Here is a 21308-nt window from a genome sequence, read left to right as displayed (position 1 = left end):
GAATTTTTTTTTGCGCGTATTATTGATATTGTCTTTTCGATGTGTTTACAAATTAATGTCTGTTCAACTGTAAACTTTATTTCGTTAGATTTCAAGAAAAAAATTACACGATTTTAACATCACATTTCGAATGATTAATATTAAAATGATATTAATTAGCGATCATTACTATTAGTTAAAAGTTAGTTATAATTATTAATACTAATAGTGTACAACCATACATTACATGGGGCAGAACAGCATTTTTTTATTATGAAATCTTGTAGTTAGGCTCATCGTTTCCATCAATAATTCCCATTCGATTTTGGAACATTCGCTCCCTTATTTGCAAATTCACGCACTCATTCACACACATTTCTTACTTGCTTACATGCATCTTACTTTCTCTCTGTCTCTCGTTCTCTCTTGCTTGCTCACTCTCTCCCTCCCTCTCTCTCCCTCTCTTACAACATTTCTCTTTTAAACACTACATTTTCTCAACAGCGATATCCATGGTATTATTTCCATATAAACTATCGAACCGGTTACAACGTATCGCCAATTAGTTGAAGTGCAATATATTACATTTTACACCCTATGTATTTTCTTATGAGAAATTAAACTTCTTACTACTTAAATATGAATCTTACATTAATCTTACCCATATATAACTTAGTTAAATTTCCTATATTACGTTTTTATTTATCTTTTTTGTTGTTGTTGTTGTTTGTTTGTTTGAAAATTATTGTAAAGCTCAGCATCTTCTTCAAGATCCTTTATCTCAAACGAAATAAACTTCAAGAGTGGATATATAATTGAAAATAATTCTTGATAATTACATCGTGATAATTATACGTATATACATATATACGTGTGTACCTTATAATATTATATATACGTTGATTTATATACGTCTCTCATTATCATCAGTAGATCTTGAACGAAGATAAAGCATGACTGCTCAGGATATCTCCGATTTTGAATAATAAGCCAATAATTATAAGGGCTGTGTTCTATAATATATCGTAGATAGGCAGGGCAAAACATTTACGATGAAGTTTTATAATATGTAAAAACAGTATTCAAATTACACTTTATGCAAATCCAAATCCTTCGCTGCATTCGTGAATCGCCTTGAGTAAATTCGTGCGTAATTTGTCGTATGTCTCATATACAGGCAAATCCAATTGATTGAAACTATAATTAAAATATAGTTTATTAATATAAATAATTAAATAAATGACTTATTTTTTGTTTGTTAAATTACATGATTGCATAATCGAATACTAACCATGTATGAGCAGATGGTAATCTATCCGTTGATCTGTCCTCCCGATGAATTTGGAACTTTTGTACACCATTCATTCCTTCTAATGCAGCAAAACCTTGTAAAGGTACTTTAGAAGTTCCAGTAACAAACTGTAAAAATTTAGCTCTATCGGCTTGATCGAATCCTCGTAACGCACGCCAAAACCATTGGATCTATTAAACAACAAAATATTCAATTAAAACACATTCATGAATTGTAATAAATATACAAACTTACTATATAAATATGAATATTAATTATATACCTGCAGGGACGTGGCACTGTATTTATGGTATTCAGTGTTTGCTTTTAAATCTTCGATATCTACATTAGGCAATCCACTGATTAATAATTCCAGTTCCTGTTCATTAAATATGGAAATCAGTCTCTTCGGTATAATATCATAAAAGCCTTCCAGGAACGCAGTTAATCTATAAGAATATAATAAAATATAATATAATATAATAAGCAAATTATCATTAAATTCATTAATACAAATGATTACATTTATAATAATACTCACTGTTTACGAATTGCTCTAGTCATTTTCATCTGACATACTAGCCTAATATATTCAAGTTTTGTTTCCTCTGTAACTACTATGTTACGACCATTTGGTATTAAATCTCGAACATCGTTAACACCAAATTCATTTACCTGAGAACATTTTTCAAGTTTAATATATATTTTTTAAAAATAAAGTATATTTATATAAATTTATATAAATTAAATGATATAAATATGAATTTATTTACTTCTGTTGAGAATGTTAACTCGTAACCAAGATCAGCAATAGTGTGTTCGGTGAGATAAACAAGTCCTTTGTAAAAACTGTAATCTTCGCTTTCCATATCTGTATGTTTTACAAGAATTCCAAGTATATGTTTGTAAAAACTACGTGTGAAGTAACATTCCAACAATTTATTATCGTAAATAGCTTTAGCTGTAAAAAAAAAAAGAAGACTTCATTACTTTCCTGCAATTATAAATATAATATATAGACGAATGATAAAACAGTCATAACTTACCAATAACCCGTCCAACAAATTTATAATAACATAAATGATTTGGATTACAATGAGAAGATGAATTGATCATATATGTAACCCGATCTCCAGGGCTAACAGTGAAGAGAGCATACATGGGATTGAAAATTTCTCTTGAAATAATGACGTACCATTCTCTCAATAAACCACCTGCGTCCTGCCCTTCTTCCCCTTTAACAAATTAATACAAAAGTTACCTTTATGATTTCAATACGTTCTTTAACCCCTTGACATACAATGACATCTGAGAAAGATACTAATTTATTATTTAAGAACGTTACTTAATTATTGTTCATTAAGTTTGTATATCAATCTCATTTGATGATATTTAGAAATGTACATAATATTCCATTCTGTTTCTAAGTTTAGACAACTGTTTAGTTGAGCTAAGTGATATAATATTTTAGGGTGACATCGAATTTCATTTTATTTTTATGCCAAGGGGTTAACAAATGATTTATATACGATTAGATTGTGCATTGATACTACTACGATTATTAAAAAATACTAATTTACCTTCAAAAACGATATAAAAGCGATTCTTCCATTCATCTGCATTTCTTCTATGGAGTTCTCTAAACGAGTCTTCGAATACATGACTTCTACGTACATGGACTGCAAGTTCTTCTCTACGAATACCTTCATCCATTCGTTCTAATTCTGTTCTGAAATATCTACGTTTGACATCAAAATCTAATACTCTTGTATGATCAACTAATACAGAAAATGGACCATCGGCTAAATGCGTGGTTGTTTGTCGTAGAATTTGATTGAGTACTGTTCTGTGCGTTTCTAAAATAACAGAATACAATATTTCAATATAATATAGAAAAATAGGAAATAAAAGAAACAAAATTTATTATAAATAACTACCTATATAAATATATAAATATGTATAAAAATCATACCAGCAAATTTCAAGAACTTAAGTTGATCTGGGGGTAGAGTCTTTTGTGTTGTAATAGTTGTATCCCAAGTAGTGGGACCAGTCTCCGTTTGAGAAGTAGTGCCTTCATTATCAGAATATATAGGTGAAACTGGTGCTAAGTCTGGTACGACCTCGCGATTTTCTGTAGTAGTATTGCGATGTCGGTCACGCGATGATGTAGTAGATGATGAGTGTACTAAGAAAAATGCTTCTACAGCAGGCTGTAAATAAAATATAAAAGAATCATATTTTTTTAAATGTTCTCTCAAATAAAATTAACTTCTTAATTCGATATCTGAAATATTACCTGTAAAACAAGGACGGCATGATGGTCTGGAGTATATTCCAATTCTAATAAACAAGCACTAAGCGTTTCCCATAAATGATCCAACACCAAACTTTCGCTTAAATGTGGAAGTGGTGATTTTTCATCATCTGTAATAAAAATTAAATATATATACATGTCATTTCTATTCGTCAATACTTGCATATGTATTCCAATTTTATTTAACTTACCAGTACGTGGAGTAATTGTCTTGTTATGTTCCGAATTAACAGCATTACTACTTTGCACCGTGTCCATAGGAACATCTGCACAAGAATTATCATCTGCTGAAACATGGCATGATAAAGTATAATCTAATACTAAACAAAATAATAGTAATAATAATGGAATCTATTTAATGTAACTATAAGTTGATATAATATATCACCTGTTCCTTGATTTTGACTGGAAGTTGCTGCCGTGTCCGTTGTAGGAGCAGTAGTAGATGATGTTGCTGATGTTGTTGCTGGTGTTGCTGATGGTGTTGCTGATGTTGCTGCTGCTGTTGCAGCTGCTGCTTGATTTGCTTAATATAGGAAATAAAAGAAAAAAAATATACTTTGTTAAAAACAAGATGCAAATTTTAACAAATTATAAATTACTATAATTTAATATAATTATATATTAAATTTATACCTGCTTTCTTTGTACTTGCTAAACGCACAGATTCCCTTATCTGTACAATTACTTTAAGTATTCTTAAAAAGAATGCCTGACTAGAGGTCTTACTGACAAGAGCAGCCATCGATGGTAATTGGAGATCACTTCCAGCTTTGACTTTACTTGGCGCCGTTACAATCACATTTTCATTAGTAAATCTTTAAATAAATATTAAAAATTTTAATCTTCGAAATATATAGGAAGCGAAAATTAATAATGTAAGAATTGTGAAGAAAAATTACTTACCTGTCCAAAAGAATTCCACGTCCACCTCCACCAGAACTAGTCGATGGTTGTTCTTCGAGAGAATTCCTTCTGCTCAGTTCGCGATTTAAAACTTTAAGTTCTGTCATTAAATCATTTATGTGTTCACAGACCATATTTGCCAATTCCATTGCTCCTTCTAAGAGTAAATTCAGTATCTATTCGAAATAATGGGAAACAATAGAAAGGTTAATTAGGAAAACATAATTTCTCATAAATAATTATACATAATATATAATAAAATTTAGTAATACTATACCAATTGTCTAGTTGGGTCTGGACAGTGCGATAAATTAAGCAACAATGCTGTAGCATCTTCCAGGCCTTCTTCGGAACAACTTTTACTGGTTAATACTTGTACAGCCAATCTCAAATGTCCTTCTGGTGCAGCGACACTCTGTTCTTTATTCAATTCAGTTTTTTTATTTTTATTATCTTCTTGTCGACGATATAGATTAACTTCTGTCAATCCAATGGAGATCAAAGAAAGAAGTCGCAATAGTTTGTCAGTTAATTGACTGCTTCGTTTAATAACCGACCAATTTAGCATTGAAATTAATTGACCAAATGGAGATGCTTCAAACGTTGTCATTGTATGTTCCAAATCCATACCCAAGTTAGAATTTGAGTGAGTTCTTGCAACAGATTTTCCTTTCTTAGAAGCACAAGAATCTAGTTTTAACAGCATATCCCAAAAATCAGGAATATCGCTTTTTCCTACTTTTGATGCAGACTTAGATTTCGAAATACTTTCATCTTTATTACTGCCAAGATCTTTTTCTTTATTATTATCTCTATCTTCAGATTCCTTTGATTTGATTGGCACAAAATATCCTGGGAAACTTTTTGCTAAGGAGATTAGAAGTTCTAAGGTATGTCTAGAAAATGAGAAGATAAAATTAAAAACAAATATGTTTTTTTGTAAAATACAAAAGGTAATGTTTGTTATACCGACCTACAAACTGTTGGTGCAGCTTGTGGATGAATAGCTATTACACTACCCTGCCTTTCAGACTTTTTACCACCATGTCTGATAATATGAAACACATTTGCCCTACAACCCAATGCAGCATCCATACTAATATTTAACCAGGATTGTGTGTTATTTCTTTGTTCAAGTACTTTAGGATACCTGAAAACAATTACATTCTCAATCTGTTTCATATACTTTTATGAAGTATATGTGCCTGATATGAAAATAACAAAATTCATTTCTTTACCAATAATCTGAAGTAGTTGTAGGAAGCAAACTTTTTCTTTTGAATTTTCCACTGAAATCTGTAAGTATATCTCTAGATTCGTCATTACTTCTCTCCATGATACTAAGTAAGGCTTTAACTACCCATTCTCTTGTACTGCCATGATAACAAAGATTTCTTATCACTCGGTGAAGTCTGAGTGTATTAATTTTAGGTTCATCGACAAATAGCAAGACCAACAAACATGCCATCGATTCGTGATCAAGTAATTGCCTTCCTCTTAAACGTAATCCTGCTCCTTGATGTGCTATAGCAGTATCTCCTCGAGGATTCCATGATCCCCATTGAGCTCTCTGTGGTACTGCATGAATGGCATAACGCGCACCAGCTCCTCTACCTATTAAAAATATATTATATTGGTTAAATATTAGTAAACGCAGTTTTCTTAAAATGAAATTTTGTATTTCTTTAAATCTTTAATAGATTAATTTTAATAATTAAACATAAGATAATTACCTCCACTGGAACTTCTCAATATGCTCGATAAAGCGTTATTCCCTTGACTAACATGACTAAGAAATCTCTCCTGCATCATATGTCGATTACGAGCTTCCCATTCTCTACGCAAATTTTGCGCCTCTTGAGCTAAATCTGGAGGTAGAACAGATATTTGCGATTCTTCCATATCCGTAAGGATCTATAAGAAAATAAACCAAATAAAAAACAATGGCATAACAATAATTTCCTAATTTAATATAAAATTAATCAAATGGTAATAAATTTACTAACTGCTTGTCGCAAGGAAGGTTGTAAATTTTGAAAGAATGCTGCGGCATCGACAGGATCTTCCGGATTTGCCGAAGCAGCCGCATGTCTTTGTTGTTCCAACCTTTGTTGGGCAAGAACTTCTTCTTGAATAGCTGGTGGTAATGCAGCTAAAAATTCTGGATTTACTTCAACCGGTCCTGCGAGTTCTTCAGCTGCCGAAGCTTGAGCGCGTTGTCTTATGCGCTGTAATCTGCGTAATAAAGTAAATTATATACGATACTACTACTATTTATATTCAATTAATAATATTCATGTAATTAATAAATCATTCATTTTGATCTACCTCAATTGTTCTGCTATTACTTCATCACGCATATCTTCTGGTAAAGCAGCTAAGAAGGATGGATCCACACCATCTGGCAACTGCTGTTCTTGCGATGGCTGTTGTGATTGTTGTTGCTGGCTTGATGTTTCTGGATGTGTACTCTCTGATGTAGAAGAAGTTGGATCTTGGCTGACGATATTTGCACTAGATAATAAATCAAGAACATTTTCAAGAAGAAAATACGTATATACGATGATCAAAGATAATATAAAAAATAAATATAATATAATTGTGCATTCTTTAAATATAATATAATATCAATCTTTAATTCTACTTACTTTCGCTCTACAGCGGATGGGCTATCATCGGTTAACAAACGTCTGATCCAATCAGCCGAATCACTACTCTCTCTTGAGAGATCTTCATTAACTTCTTGATTAAAATCTACTAATACCGGCGTAGGTGTACACTCTGGCATTTCGTTAGATGCTTCAGTAGGATTTTCCGATTGTCCTATTCGATAAAATAATATATTAATAAAATTCTCAATTAAAATTATTAACTATGAATACTTTATATTACAAACTAACAATGAACATAGTATATTTACTTAGCCTCGAAACTTCAGAAGCACAAGGAGCAAGGACAGAATCAACGATACTTTCAGCAAGCTCTAATGTAGGATTCCAATTAGTAGTATTGCGTGGGTCTCTTGTTTCTGTAGATTGTTCTTCTGGTGGTGGAGGAGGTCGTGGTCTTTCTTCGTCATCCTGTACCGTAACTTCCATTTCTCCAGTTACATCTAAATATGTATAATAATAAACATTTATTAAATGATACAAATACTCAATGTTTTAACTATAAAATACACAATAATATTATTTTACATTTAATACGCGATATGTGCTTTTACGCTTACCAATAATATCTTCATCAGGTATGCATTCCTGTCTTCTAGTTTCGACAGTAGCTTCTGTGGCTGTAACAAGTATTGTGTCATCCCCTTGAGACGTTGATGCCAAGCTTCTTTGTTCTTCTGTTGGAATTGTTGTTGACGGGCCAGCTGAAGATACGAAATCATTATCTATTTATGTTTTTATGTTTCAGGAGAAAATGTTATTCATACTAATTCATCCTATTTCCACTTACATTCAATAGTTTTTGGACTTTCTTTTTCTTCTTTACCATCTCTCTCATTTTCTCTTTCTGAACCATGCTGCTTCTTACGTTTTTCTTTTCTTTCAGCTAATTCAGCATTTCTATGTTTCTCAAGACTAGGTATCATTTTATGTACAACACCTTTTTCCATGGAAAATAAAATTTTATAATGAAACACGTATTACAAATTTATATATGCATTTCCATATTTTAACAGATTCTCACCAACACAACAATCCGGCTGAGAATCTCCATCTAATAATTTGCTTTCTTCAATCCACCAGTGTAATGCAGTAGGAATGTTATTTAGGGTCGCAGCTAAACTTGGCCCAAATAAGTAACCTGATTGATCCTATAATTAATTTGTTATGTCATTAATAAGATAATCAATCATATTAATATTGTATTTTTCATATATACGTTTGATCTTACTACAAAGTCAATTTGTTCTTCTTCTTGATTTGTAAATATACCAAGGCCATTGTCCATTACAACAACACGCGTGTCTCTAAAGCTAGAAGCTAAAACTTGACTGGCCGATAAAGGAAGAGTCTGTGAAGTTGGGCCTAAAAGTCTGTTAAAATAAAAATAATTAATTAAACAATACTAAATGCTCGTTAAAGGGTTACTAAAGTATAAAAGTACCTTTGTAATATTACGGGAGGATTAGGATTACGAGAATTAGATAGTTGCAAATATTGGTATCGGCGATGTCGAAGTACTCGTTGAGCTCTAGGATTTCCACTATCAAAACTACCTTGAGTTATTAATATTGGATGTGAACTTATTCCTAAAATCAGAATAAATATATTTTTTGTAATGAAACACGTAAACATAAGATTAAAATTTAAATTAACATTAAATAAAAACATTTAGCGGATTAAGAATTCGGATAGAATTTCAACTCGCCATTGCCTTCAGAAAACGAAGGTGGTTCTTCAAATAAACCAAGTGGTAGAGGGAAACTTGTATTCCAGGATAGACCAGGTCGAGTTGAAATAGGTGTAGACGAGACAGTATTTACATTATCTTGATTATCAAGATTATGCTGTATCATTACAACATTGCCACCATCACGTTCTGCAGAGGGAAACATACGAAAGACACCACTACCTTCTCCAACATCTTCATACAATTCTATTCCATCTTCCTCATAATTTGACGAACCTTCTTCTTCTTCTTCCTCCTCTTCCTCATTTTCCTCGCCTAGAAAAGTAAATAAAAAAAATGCAATTTAGATTTATATTAAATTTATTATTGATAAAATGATTGAATTAAATCGAAACTATAGATATCTACTTACATATCAAACAATAATTAACGTGTTTCTTACCTTCATCTTCCTCTTCTTCCTCTTCGTCTTCGTCGTCTTGGACTTCGTCTTCGTTATCATCCGACTGATTACTATCGGAATCTGAATCAGAGCTCATAAGATCTTCCTATAAAGATAATATTAAAAATTATTAAAAAATAGTAGAGAAAATAAAATAATAGAGATAACGAAAGAAAAGCGATGTTACTCTTACGGTGGTGTCACGTGTTGGATCAAAATCTCCTTCAGCATCACGCATCGCTAAACTTTCATCATCAATATCCATCGGTCTATGCGATCGAGACGATTGTTCTTCTGCCACAGTAGAACCATCTCTGGAAAACAGCACACTGCTTGATTATAAGCATTGCACAACAATGGATTTATTATCTATCTGGGTTTCTTAGTAATTCACATATAACAAATGTATAAAATATATTTTTCAATTGAACACTACTCATATATTTGAATAAAATCATATATTATTACCTTTCAAGAAGTTGATCCATGATATCTTCCAAGGCAGCTTCATCTCCTTCTTCGTGTACGTGACTTTCGGACGTTGGTTCTAAACTTTCTGCTGTTACTGAAATATCATGCTCAGTGTTTTCTGCATCTTCGATGGTTTCCTCGCCGACAGCATGAGTAGTTTCCGAAGTTGTAGTACCAGTTTGTTCTCCGATCGGTTCTTCATGAGCAGTTCTATTTTTTGGCTTGGTAAATTTATTAATACCTCCTGGCATTGGTTGGTTAATTATACGAGATAACGTTTCAAGAGGTTTCAAAGCCGCATTAATAGTACCAGCCATATGTGGGCTCGAAAGATCGAGACTATGTGGAATTTTAGCTAAGTCGGTTATGATACCTTTCTTAAGCATAATTCTAACAATATAATTAACATTATTATATTGATGAATTTTTAACGATGCTCTTAGCTGTGGCGTTAGCGGACAACTATCAATCATGGTAGAAATCAAACCAATTAATAATTGCAATTGTGCATGTTTTTCCCCACTCTCTGGAAGTGCTAAGGTTCGTGTCAATGCCGCTTTTACTTCGGTTACTAATGTCGTCTGTACATCCGGTGAATGGTTACATGATGCTATTGCTGCTATTAGCGTACGTGCCATATTATTACATTGACGATCACTGGAATTTTCTGGTAACATTGGCAAAAGTTTATCAAGCAGAAATGCAAGAGCTGTAGTATCTTCAGTAACTAATTCACTCTGACCTGCTCTATACACATGTTCAGTAATAAGACTAACTATTGCACCGTAAGATCTAACAGCATCAGCTAATGTCTTTAATATCGCAGACTTGGCTAATAATGGCTTTTTCGCTTCTTCTGATTCAGCTTTACCATTATTACTCACATCTGTATATATTTTAAGAGGTATTATTTGTGATACTTGATCGTCATCATCAAGCGGATCGTTTGTAGAGATCGCATTACTTCTGAGTACATCACGTCTTGAAGATGAGGAAGATGCATTACCAGTTGCTGTGGTTGAATGTGTTGTCTTTTTTTCAGGACTTCCAGTTGGTGTTGCAGATCCATCATCGGGTAATATAGGAACCGGTTTGATTAATGCATTCAAAAGATCGCGAACAACACCAATAGAAACTTCTTCTATCATTGGTAATGCTGGAGAATGAGTAGGAGGCAAAGCTTTGACGACTAATCTGCTATCAATGTCATCCCCTACAATAATATATATGTTTTTTTATAAATAAAATCGTCTCTAATCAATTTTGCATCTTTCGAATTACAAAAAGTCTAATACTTACTTTTTAATACATTAATATCAACCCTAAGAATATTTTCACAAACTTCTCTGTAAACTTCTGGATTGCGACATACCGCACTGCTGATTTGACGAGTCATAAACAAAATTTCTTTATACGCAGGAGGAATATTACTTTGTGTTCGCGTGCGTATGACCTAATTAGGAATAATAAGATTAGAAATATACTAATCTCAAATGATTTAACATGTTTTGTATTATTTAATTAATAAGGAAAATATACAAATAATACCTTTTCCATAGCAAGACGTAAAATACGTGGTTCTTCTAATGTATGTCTTATAAGAAGTGTACTAAGATTGATACATCCGATAAAGGTACTAGACTGAGTCATTTCAAGAAGCAATTTGACACCACCCTCGCGTGCAAATACTTCTGCATTCTTATAATCCCTCGTTAAACGCAAACATACTTTCATCAAGGCGTGAAGCGTGTCGCGATCAACTGGGATAGCTAATAACTTTACACACGCACTGAAAACATTATTAATAAATCGTTAATATTTTTCAATGCCTCTGTTAATCAAATTATTCATTGAAAAAAAAATGAAATAAAAGTTAGAACTTACCGTACGATACTTGGTGCTATACTAGGATCTAAACCTTGTACAACAGTATTACGTTTTTCTTCGACTGGACTATCATCGGTATCCATATTAGAATCAGAACCAGAACCACCATCTTCATTTGTACCACTGTTGAAGTTAAAACCCATCGTAATCGGTCTTCTATTGTCACTTTCCTCATTTACTTGAGTCATGCATGAAAATGTTATTAAGTAACGACGTCTGCTACATGTTATACGCACATTGGGCTCACCAGCCCAGTATGCCTCATTAATAATTCTATTATTCATTGGTGAATAAAGAGTCCATTTTCCGGTACTTAAATCGAACCACTTCCACATGCAATTTGTAACCTAGTGAAACAATTGATTAGAAATATTTCCATATAATAAGTAGCTTTTTTTTTATTATATTTTATCGTATCATCTAACTACCTTATGCATTAGTTGTTTTCTTTTTGTAAGAGTTCCAACTTTTTCTAAACGATCTATTAGCAATAATAAAGGTGCAAGCCATTTAGGAGTTTTCACGCAAACTGCTCCATCTTTACTTTCCTTTACGATCTTGTTCTTATTAGCTGTAAGCGGTCCTTCGCTCATTACAAGTAGTTTCACAAGTTTGTCTAACATAACGCACTCCTCGACAATTCGAGCACAAGGAACACGCATTTCTTGGAAAGTACCCTATAATAATTTAAATAATAAAAAAACAAAGAAAGAAAGCAGACGAAAGGAAACAAAAGGAAGATCAATAAATCAATATATTTATATACCAACCTCGAAAAATAATGTATAGAGATAAATACGTCTTGATACTTTATTTGCTTCCTCACACTCTACTAATCGTGTTCCAGCATTTTCATCCTGACTTTTAGTAATGTCGATTAAATAATCAACTAAGTCACCAATCTATTGAATTATTGTTAATATTAAATTTAGAAATTTATTTAAATTCTTATCATTAAATAGATATATATATATATATATATATATATATTACCTCTCGTATTAATTGACGTAGCATGTTATCTCGCCACTCATCCCCATTTCGCTTAGTAATGGTTACCAATAAATCACAAATTCTATATACTGTATCAGGCATAAGATCCAAAAGGTTAAGACATTGCGCTAAAGCATTACGAGTGAATTCATCTATGCTTTCTGTTAATGTTGTCTCTCTGTTGTCAGATTCTTCAGGTCCTGATGTTTTTAATGTATCGGTACCGGCGAATGCCATAGCAAGAACTTGTGATATATCTTCATCTTCAGCTAATTCTAATTCCATAGTAACGACACGGTTTGGATCACTCGATGGAGCATCCTAATTATAAGCATACACAATAATAAAATAATTGTTCCTTTTTAATTTTATATACATAATTAATACATAACGAATAAATTATGCTAAATCTTACAGGTCTTCGCAAAGTAGCAGGATTTGCAAGTAAATATTCCGTCGCTTGTTCAACAGTCATTGTATGTAATAAAGCTTCAATGCAATGCGCTCTACTAAAACCCATATCCATCAATTGCCTCAAATGTTCCAAATTAACATCGGCTTCTGGTTCATCTCGTCTATCTGATATTGTTCCACTTCTACTAACAGAACTGGTGTTACCACTACCACTAGCTGATACACTTTCGTTATTTTTTTCTCTTTCAGATCGTTCCTGAGGATTTTATTAAATTATTGAGATCATTAGTTTTATTATTTAAATATAACAATCATCGATATTATCCTTCTTCAATATTTTACATCATTTACCTTAATTATTTTTTCACCACGTAATATATGCCGCAAGATCGATAATATAGATTCGGTCATACGAGCTCCATAATTTTTTAATGGCTTTTTACCCCACATAAGCATCACAGCTTTAAATGCTTTCTATAATAAATCAAACATTTCACGATAAAAATTTAAGGAAAACCGTATACACGTGTAAGTAGTTAGTAACTTAAGTTAATATTACCTTATGAATATCTGTGAGGTATTTTATTGGATCGAACACCTCATACCTATCATACATTCCTGTACATTTAGAAGATACTACATGAGGTGAATCTAAAATTGCTTTTGGATTCACCATTTTCTCAAGAAGCATAAGCCAAGCATCTAAAAACTCTCCAGTCCCATCAGGTAAATTAGGATGCTCTAATCCTTCAGTTAATGGAAATTGTGTACCTCCTGATAATGCCCATTGGAAAGTACTGAAATTATAAAATGAAAATTATACTATTAAATATTTGTATTATATTTACATTTATAAATTCACAGCATTCTGATTATACTTACAAGAAGAACGCATTTTGTCCACCCAAATGGACAAATTTTTGAAGCATTAAATGATATGGATGTCTCTTTTCGTCGAATAACATTGGAGATGTAAATCCCACAGAACATATTAAGAAGGTCAATTGGAATTTTGGAATTGGCGATGGAGGTAATATTTCCCAAGACAGACCACGCGTTAACAAACAATTCAAAGCAGTCGCTACACTTCTTGCTGCTTGGGAAGGAAGAGCAGGAGTCAAAGGCATTTGTTGTCCTCTTCTTTGCCTTATAGGTGAACCCATGCAAAGCTTTAAAAAGAATTTGATTATAATATACATTTATATATATAATTATAATATATATTAAATTTATAAAAGATTAATTAAACAATACCTTAACAAGTAGACCAAATAATTCTGCGAGTGCTCTGCCTAATCTCGATGATGCGCCTAATAATGGCTTAATGAATTTTAGTTGATGAGCATTAGGTGAAGTCCTTCCAGCACTTGTACTTGGCTTATCATCAATCTATAAGTTTTGCCAATATTTTAATGTTATAATATTCATGTTTTTTTTTGTTTTGCTATCCTCTATGTTCATCAATTTATAATTACCTCCATGGGTATAGGTGGAGGATCAGTGCTGAGTGCTTCCATTGCAGTTGTCATTCCATTACTGCCTATATCAGTGGAAGAGCCAGCACCAGACCATGTAGAACTTTCACCCTCCGTCTAAAATAATAACATTAGTGTCACAAATTTGTTAATATACCAAAGTAAAATAATCCAAAGTATACTGTTAACTTACTCTTAATTCAGGTGGTATTAATTTGTCCATGTCTTCTTTTCCAAAGTCACAACCAGCTGGTATAATATCTTCGCTGCATAATGCAAGTAATAAAGTACTTTCCCAAACAAGAGACATGTACAACTTCGATAAGCCTTTTAAAACTGTTAAACCCAGGTCAGATCCCCAATGATTCATAGATAAATTTCGAATCTCGCTTTGACTTGTTCGGCAAACGTGAACAAACATTACAATATATCCATGAGCTGCGTTCATAGCGTGCAACAATGGAGTAGCTGTATCACTTGTGAAAGCAGTTTCAAGATTCGGAGCTGAAGCCAATTCGTGTAATAAAACAGAACCAGCAGGTGATTGCATGTTACTGCAAAGAGGTTTTAATAAATTTAAAACTTCATTTAATTGCGACAATCCTGTTTTAAGAACCAAAGGTTCATGAGCCAAGTTCTATAAATAAAAATGACAAATTATAAATAATCGATTGGAATTATTGATAATTAATTATCAATTTTTAATATTTTAATGTATTTTTTAATCAACATACCAAAATACTTTTGCATACTGAAGCTACTGCCTGAGCTGCTTGAGCAACAGGATAATCTACGGGCAAATTTGGTAATCCTAAAATGGAAAGAAGTGGTACTAGTCCTTTTTGCGCAACGAATTCTCTGCAATGATCATCCGTTGAGTTGTTACTCAATATTGCATCGACAAACTTCATAACATTTTGAATATAATCGACCAAAGCAATAGGTGTTTTTTCTCTTGGTTGAGGTGGTGGTCCAGGTTGTGCAGGAGATGGAGATGGTTGTTCTTCTCGTTGAGGATGAGAGCTAGTACTAGCTTCTTCTTCATCCTCTTCTTCTTCGTCACTACTACTACCTCCGCCTCCACCGCTACCACCAGCCGAATCTCCGACACCAACGCCAACTGATTGGCCTGAAGATTGACGATTTCCACATCCAGAATTTGACGGAGAGTTATCTGATTTACTAACACCCCGCCAACATATGTATCGTGGATCGCAACCAAGTACGCAAAGTTCTTCCAGCAACTATGTATATCAAATGTTTTATATTAAAATGCATTATCATTTATATAATATATTTATCTTTATTATAATGATATGATAATAGTAATAATGTACCTTAATAATTGCAGAAATAGCATCAACCTTTAAGCTTGGCTGATGTCTCATTAATTCATCCATAGCATTACCTAAATTAGAAGCTGTATCACCAAGTGGATCGGCGCTTTTACGCCTCCGCATAGCTGATAAATAAACTGGTGAGAGAAGTACTTTGAATAATCGTTCAAAGGGACGGCGTTTGACAAATGACTCAAGACCACGTTGATTCAAACAAAGTGCACTAAATACATTGGGTAATGATCCCAACACTTCTCTAGTTGCTGGTACCTAAATATAAAAAGATCATTATACATTTATATTTACAAATTTCAATATGAATAACTTCATTACATTTATCGCGTTCAATAAAAATCATTTATAAATACAAGAAGCACTTACTTCTTTAATAAGAAGAGCATGTAATACAACATCTGTTAAACCATTATCTTGTAATGATGACAGTAATGATGGTTCTTGGAAAACGTACACTGTTACAACATCGGTAGCAAGTAAAAACAATGAAGGACCATAATATTCAGAATTGCTTATAATATGTCTCAGAGATGATGGTAAAGTCCCTTCCATAACATGTCGGATACTATCAGAGAAAGCTGCATCTTGAATAGCTTTTTTAAGAAAATTTAACATAGATTTTAAAAGCGCAGCACGTTGTAATAAACAAGTCTTTCCAGTCTTTGCAGCGGAATAATCGGGCAATTGTTCATTTTTCTCATCTGCTTTATTACTCATATTTTCATCTTCTGAAATTTCCATTGGATTTAAAGATTCATCACGTTCCTCAAATGTATCATTTATCCGACGTGACGAAGTTTCTCCTTCTCTGTCTATAGGTCTTTCTTGTACAGTTTGTGGATTTTCTTCATAAAGTTGTGGTTCTATTTCAAATGGTTGTTCTTTTCTGCATACATTAACTTCCATATCAAGTCGATTAATAAAGCTACCCAAACCACCATGAGCTTGAAATCCTTGCATATCAATATTTGCGATCAAATCTATTACACGAACAGCTCTAGTACCAAACTGTAAATAAAAATGTTAAAAATCTTTACTAAAAATTAAAAAAAGATTTTTATTACAACACTTGTGGAAGAATGTTTTAAATAAACAATACTTAAATTATTAGGTACTTTTATATTTTACATACCGTTATATGTTCAAGTTCACTTCCTGGCCAATTAATTATTTTAAGAAGACTTTCCATCATACCACAACTAACAAGAGCTTCTGCTCCTGCTTCGTAACTAGCAAGATGAAATAAAAAGCTGAATAGAGCTGTTGCCAGTGGCAATGGAAATGGCTGTCCATCTGCTTGTGGTGATGTTAATGTTGTTATGCAAGTGCGAATAAGAACCGGTAAAAAGCCATGATATGAACTGGCGCCGGTCACATCAATGATCATATTTAATCTTGAACCAGGTTTTCTATAAAAATAAAAAAGGATATGAAATATGCATAACTTGTAAAAATATACAAATGTATATTTTTTTGTTATTATGAAAATATTCATGAAATTAATACATACTTTGGAAAATGTGGATTACGATCTAAATGTATAATACTAGTTAGGGTACGTAATGCTGCAGCCCGAATTTCAACAAGATGGGGGAGTGGCAACTCAAGTAATTCCACTAATTCTTCAAGGAGTCCAGCATGTAAGAGACTGTGTGCATTTTCTTGCAATGCATTGCTATATACTAATACAGATAATGCTTGAAGACGAGCTTGAACACATTGCAAACGCCTACGATAATCTGAGAAACTATGGGCCAGTCTAACATGTGTCAATAAAGCCATCTGAAAATGTTAATAGAATAAATTTATTTGCAATTTATTATTTGAAAATCATAAACTGTAAGTACTGATAATAACAAAATATACCTGACGATCCTGGGGTACATTATAAACTTTTAATAACTCATTCATTAGTTCTGCTGGCGTTTTATCAAGTTTATCTACAGTTTCTATATGTATATATGTTGCATAATTTGTTTGACCAATCTTTTTTACACTATTTGATGTAATTGCACTTTCTGCTACAGTTGGATTTTCAGCATAGAATTCAAAATGTAACGTTGTAGCACTCGGTGGGAATGGCTAAATGAAATAATAGTAAAGCATTTAAAAATACTGAAACTAATGTTATTATTTATATTAGACTCATGAAATTCATGTTATACCTTTTCTGGGAATTCCTTACAACAAGCTGCTAATCCAAAACCATTTTCTTTACCACCCCAACTCTATAAATTGAAGAAAATCATATTACAGTAATTATCATCATCATCATCATCATCATCATTATCATTATCATTATGACAAATTATTTATATGGTATATTAAAACTTAATCATACTAACCTCCGCTAGATGATTGAGTCTACTAAGAAGAGCTTGACGTTTGTCACTATTTAAACGAGTAATAAAATTACTGCGTTTACTGAACATATATAAAAGATTTAATACACCAAGAACCACATGCATATCACAACTTGACAATAATGTTATTAGATGTTCCATACTGTTGTACAGATGCCGTGAAAATGAATGTTCAATTAACAATGTAGTAAAATGGAGAACCCATAGAAGTAATTCTTTTGCCTGCAAAAAATTACTCGTTTAATGTTTATTTTTATCCTCGTAAAAAAAAAAAGAAATACATTATTTATTCCTAATATCGAATGTACCTCTGCATTTTGAGGCAAGTCACACGCCAATTCCCATGGATTATCTGAGCTTCTTGCCGTAGCTTCCTCTAAAATACTATCGCTAAGATCCAAGACATCGATCCAATGAAATAGTTCACATTTTCCAAAAGTCCATGCATCTATTTGTTTAAGCTCCTCTAACAGTTCCGCATGAGAGCAAGAACGTAATTTACTTATGAGGGCTTGACACTCGGCCGGCTATAAATTAATAAATTAATAAATTAATATAAATTTCATTTCAACACATGTTTTAACAAGTTATTTTCTCTTCAATTTCTTTTTCATTTAAAAAAGAAATTATCTTATAAATAAATATTATATTACATCATCTATTTATATAATTGATTCTTTATCCAATAAACATGAATGTGTTGCACACACATGTGCATATACATATACACAGAGACAATATTTTATAGCAGCCAAAATAAATTGTCTCCTTTTTTGTAAGAATAAATTTTGATATCTTTTATCATATTACGACATAATTTACATGACATTATAAAAAAGTATTTAGAATCAACTCTTTCCTATTCTTTACAGAAGTTAATACTAAAAGTAACACATAGATGATTCTAGATAAATACAATTTACTTACAACTTCCGAGGTGCACTTCTTCAATCTGCTTCTGTCGATCTTCATTTTAGTATATCTTTGCAAAATCTAATATCTAAAATAAAGAAAAATAGATTTGTACATCTTAATATACTAAAAATATAAGAATCAAATAAGATACTTCTTTCCCACGTTTAATTGGTAGATAATTAATTCAACCACTTAAAATTACTTTGTTAACAAAGTGCATATATGCATCATATATAATTTCTAATTACGAACTTTCACCTATATCTATAAAAAAAAAAAACGTTAAATGCTTGTTGGTGTTATAAGAGGATACCAAGGCAAAAATTCGAACAATGATTAATTGTTTATCTTGTTTCTTTTTTGTTATACTTAATATCGTCTACATTTTCTCGTAATATCAAGAAAATTCTTATTCGTAAAATCACGAACCATGTCATTTTGCAAAGTCATCTGTAACATTGTCATAACCTAGCTAACATACGAAAATATAAGATAAACAGTGGAACCATCTAACTATCATCCTTTGGACTATCATACGTTTGACAAACGCCAATTATAAAAAATTTGGTTTTAGACCGTAACGATGTTCTCTCGCATGACAACAAGGAAAGCAATTTCGTACTCTCTCTTTCCTCTTTTCTACCCCCTTCTTCGTGTACATACTCGTTCGTTCATTCTCTCTTTTTCTCTTTCTATCTTTCTCTCATGCTCTCTCTTTCTATCTGTCTGCCTTTGTCTATCTATCTATCTATCTATCTATCTTCGTTCCTCTTTCTATTCTTTCTTCACTTCTCACTAGATCTCTAACACTATATTTCTATCTCTATCTCTTTTCAACGAGGAATAATATAACGAATGAACAACACAATCAGAGGACGTTGTCTTCTCTCACCTAACTTTTAATCTCGTCGATGACACCGACTCCTACTCGTACCGTATCTCTCTCGTTTTTTTTAACGCTTTCAACGTTCTTGTAAAGATTATGATGTGACACGTGCATCGCGCTCGTAACGACTGTAGAGGAAGAAGATTTTCACCGCAACCAATGGCCTCCTCCTGAAGCACCCTATGGTGCTAACCTGATCATCCACTACCACTACCACTACCACATTACCACACAACTACCACCACCTCCCTTATATTATTATCCTTTTTCACGACGTACTGCTCTTCAATTCGAAATAACGACGAAGAAAGAAGAATTGAGGAGAAAATGAAGATGATGAAGAAGAAGATGGCAGAAGAAGAAGAAGAAGAAGGGCAAATAGAAAGAAAGAAAGAAAGAAAGAACGGAAAAAAAACTAACTATAACGGAAAAAAGAAACCCTCGATGAATAGATGTTTCAGTTTGATGATAAGTTCGTTTGACTTAACGTCGTTTATATGAGTTTATTATCGTATTTCTCTATCGTTATAATGTATAATATACGAAATAAAGTTGAAAACGTCGTCGATAATTCGAACGCACCGATTTTCCTCTATCGTTGAGCACCAATTGCACTGTCGATTACCGCCATTTTACTGAAGCATTCCACGAAGGATAACCGTTTCTTGTTTCCCGTCCTCCCCGAGCTTCTCTCGCACTTACAGAATATCTTAATTCGTCCTACAAAAAATGATTATTTCTTTACACTACACTGTATTCTCAAAAATGAATGTACGTGTTATTGCGTCTTGAATACACCACCACACTGGGAGGAGGGGAGAATGACTCGCTCTCGTGGCGTACAAATCTTATACTTAATACGATCACAACAGTACACACGCGCACAAGCTTCCAAAGTACCTTCAAGCACAGACTAATCGCCGCCAAGCTGTGCAAAGAGTGTTTTAGTCAACTATAACGGTTTGTTCATCCACCGTAGACGTAGAATATGCTATTTCGGGAACATTCTTCGTAGAGGCAGCCGCTGCACGATATACTTCAAATTTTTCCCCTATAAATAACTAGGGACATTTCAATAATCGAAAAATGATTTCTTTTATTTGATCTCTCATGTAGCCGATTAAACGAAATATCACTTATTTTCAATTCATCTAATCATTTTTATTATTAAAAGTTACATTAATTTTTTATTGAATAATGTAAATTGATTCAAAATTTATTAAATTCAAATGATCACTTTTTAGTAAATAGTCCTTAG

General features: G+C 32.6%; 1 protein-coding gene across 7 annotated transcripts; it reads right to left on the bottom strand.

The window, feature by feature from the left end:
* Positions 1–15: 15 nt before the first annotated feature.
* LOC106792106 (E3 ubiquitin-protein ligase HUWE1) lies at positions 16–21007 on the bottom strand. Of its 7 annotated transcripts, none has more exons than XM_014758258.1 (54): positions 20633–21007; positions 19177–19249; positions 18558–18776; positions 18232–18471; positions 18052–18114; positions 17753–17968; positions 17397–17668; positions 17019–17295; positions 16253–16894; positions 15872–16141; positions 15269–15778; positions 14728–15171; positions 14535–14651; positions 14314–14448; positions 13942–14228; positions 13619–13856; positions 13411–13533; positions 13061–13315; positions 12646–12966; positions 12423–12554; positions 12081–12329; positions 11650–11999; positions 11314–11554; positions 11065–11218; positions 9763–10978; positions 9482–9623; positions 9295–9400; positions 8871–9167; positions 8607–8751; positions 8394–8535; positions 8187–8313; positions 7953–8102; positions 7723–7866; positions 7414–7605; positions 7142–7316; positions 6822–7007; positions 6500–6728; positions 6227–6407; positions 5732–6107; positions 5467–5643; positions 4771–5389; positions 4494–4669; positions 4224–4405; positions 3976–4113; positions 3779–3874; positions 3570–3697; positions 3243–3483; positions 2851–3126; positions 2317–2505; positions 2044–2231; positions 1812–1945; positions 1554–1719; positions 1271–1461; positions 16–1176 (listed from the first exon to the last, which is right to left on the bottom strand). In XM_014758258.1, exons 2-54 carry the CDS (start codon positions 19219–19221, stop codon positions 1074–1076), a joined length of 12612 nt encoding a protein of 4203 aa, XP_014613744.1. In that variant the 5' UTR covers positions 19222–19249; positions 20633–21007; the 3' UTR covers positions 16–1073. The 7 variants fall into 7 exon arrangements, with proteins under 7 accessions (XP_014613744.1, XP_014613750.1, XP_014613747.1 ...); XM_014758264.1 differs by having other exon boundaries at positions 3779–3853; XM_014758261.1 differs by having other exon boundaries at positions 9488–9623.
* Positions 21008–21308: the final 301 nt, after the last annotated feature.

This window comes from Polistes canadensis, unplaced genomic scaffold (assembly GCF_001313835.1).
Source record: "Polistes canadensis isolate GaletaPanama2010 unplaced genomic scaffold, ASM131383v1 scaffold_379, whole genome shotgun sequence".
NCBI classification, from domain to species: Eukaryota; Metazoa; Arthropoda; class Insecta; order Hymenoptera; family Vespidae; genus Polistes; species Polistes canadensis.
The sequence above is the reverse complement of the archived record's forward strand: the minus strand, read 5'-3'. Positions and strand labels throughout refer to the sequence as shown.

Bases quoted from the DNA above. Each gene is read 5' to 3' on its own strand.
- LOC106792106 (XM_014758258.1), bottom strand. From the start codon at position 19,221: ATGAAGATCGACAGAAGCAGATTGAAGAAGTGCACCTCGGAAGTT. The intron at 16,895-17,018 runs GTATGTAAAATA...TTTTATTTACAG, and splicing joins GTGAACTTGAACATATAACG to TTTGGTACTAGAGCTGTTCG. The intron at 6,408-6,499 runs GTTAGTAAATTT...ATTTTCTTATAG, and splicing joins AACCTTCCTTGCGACAAGCA to ATCCTTACGGATATGGAAGA.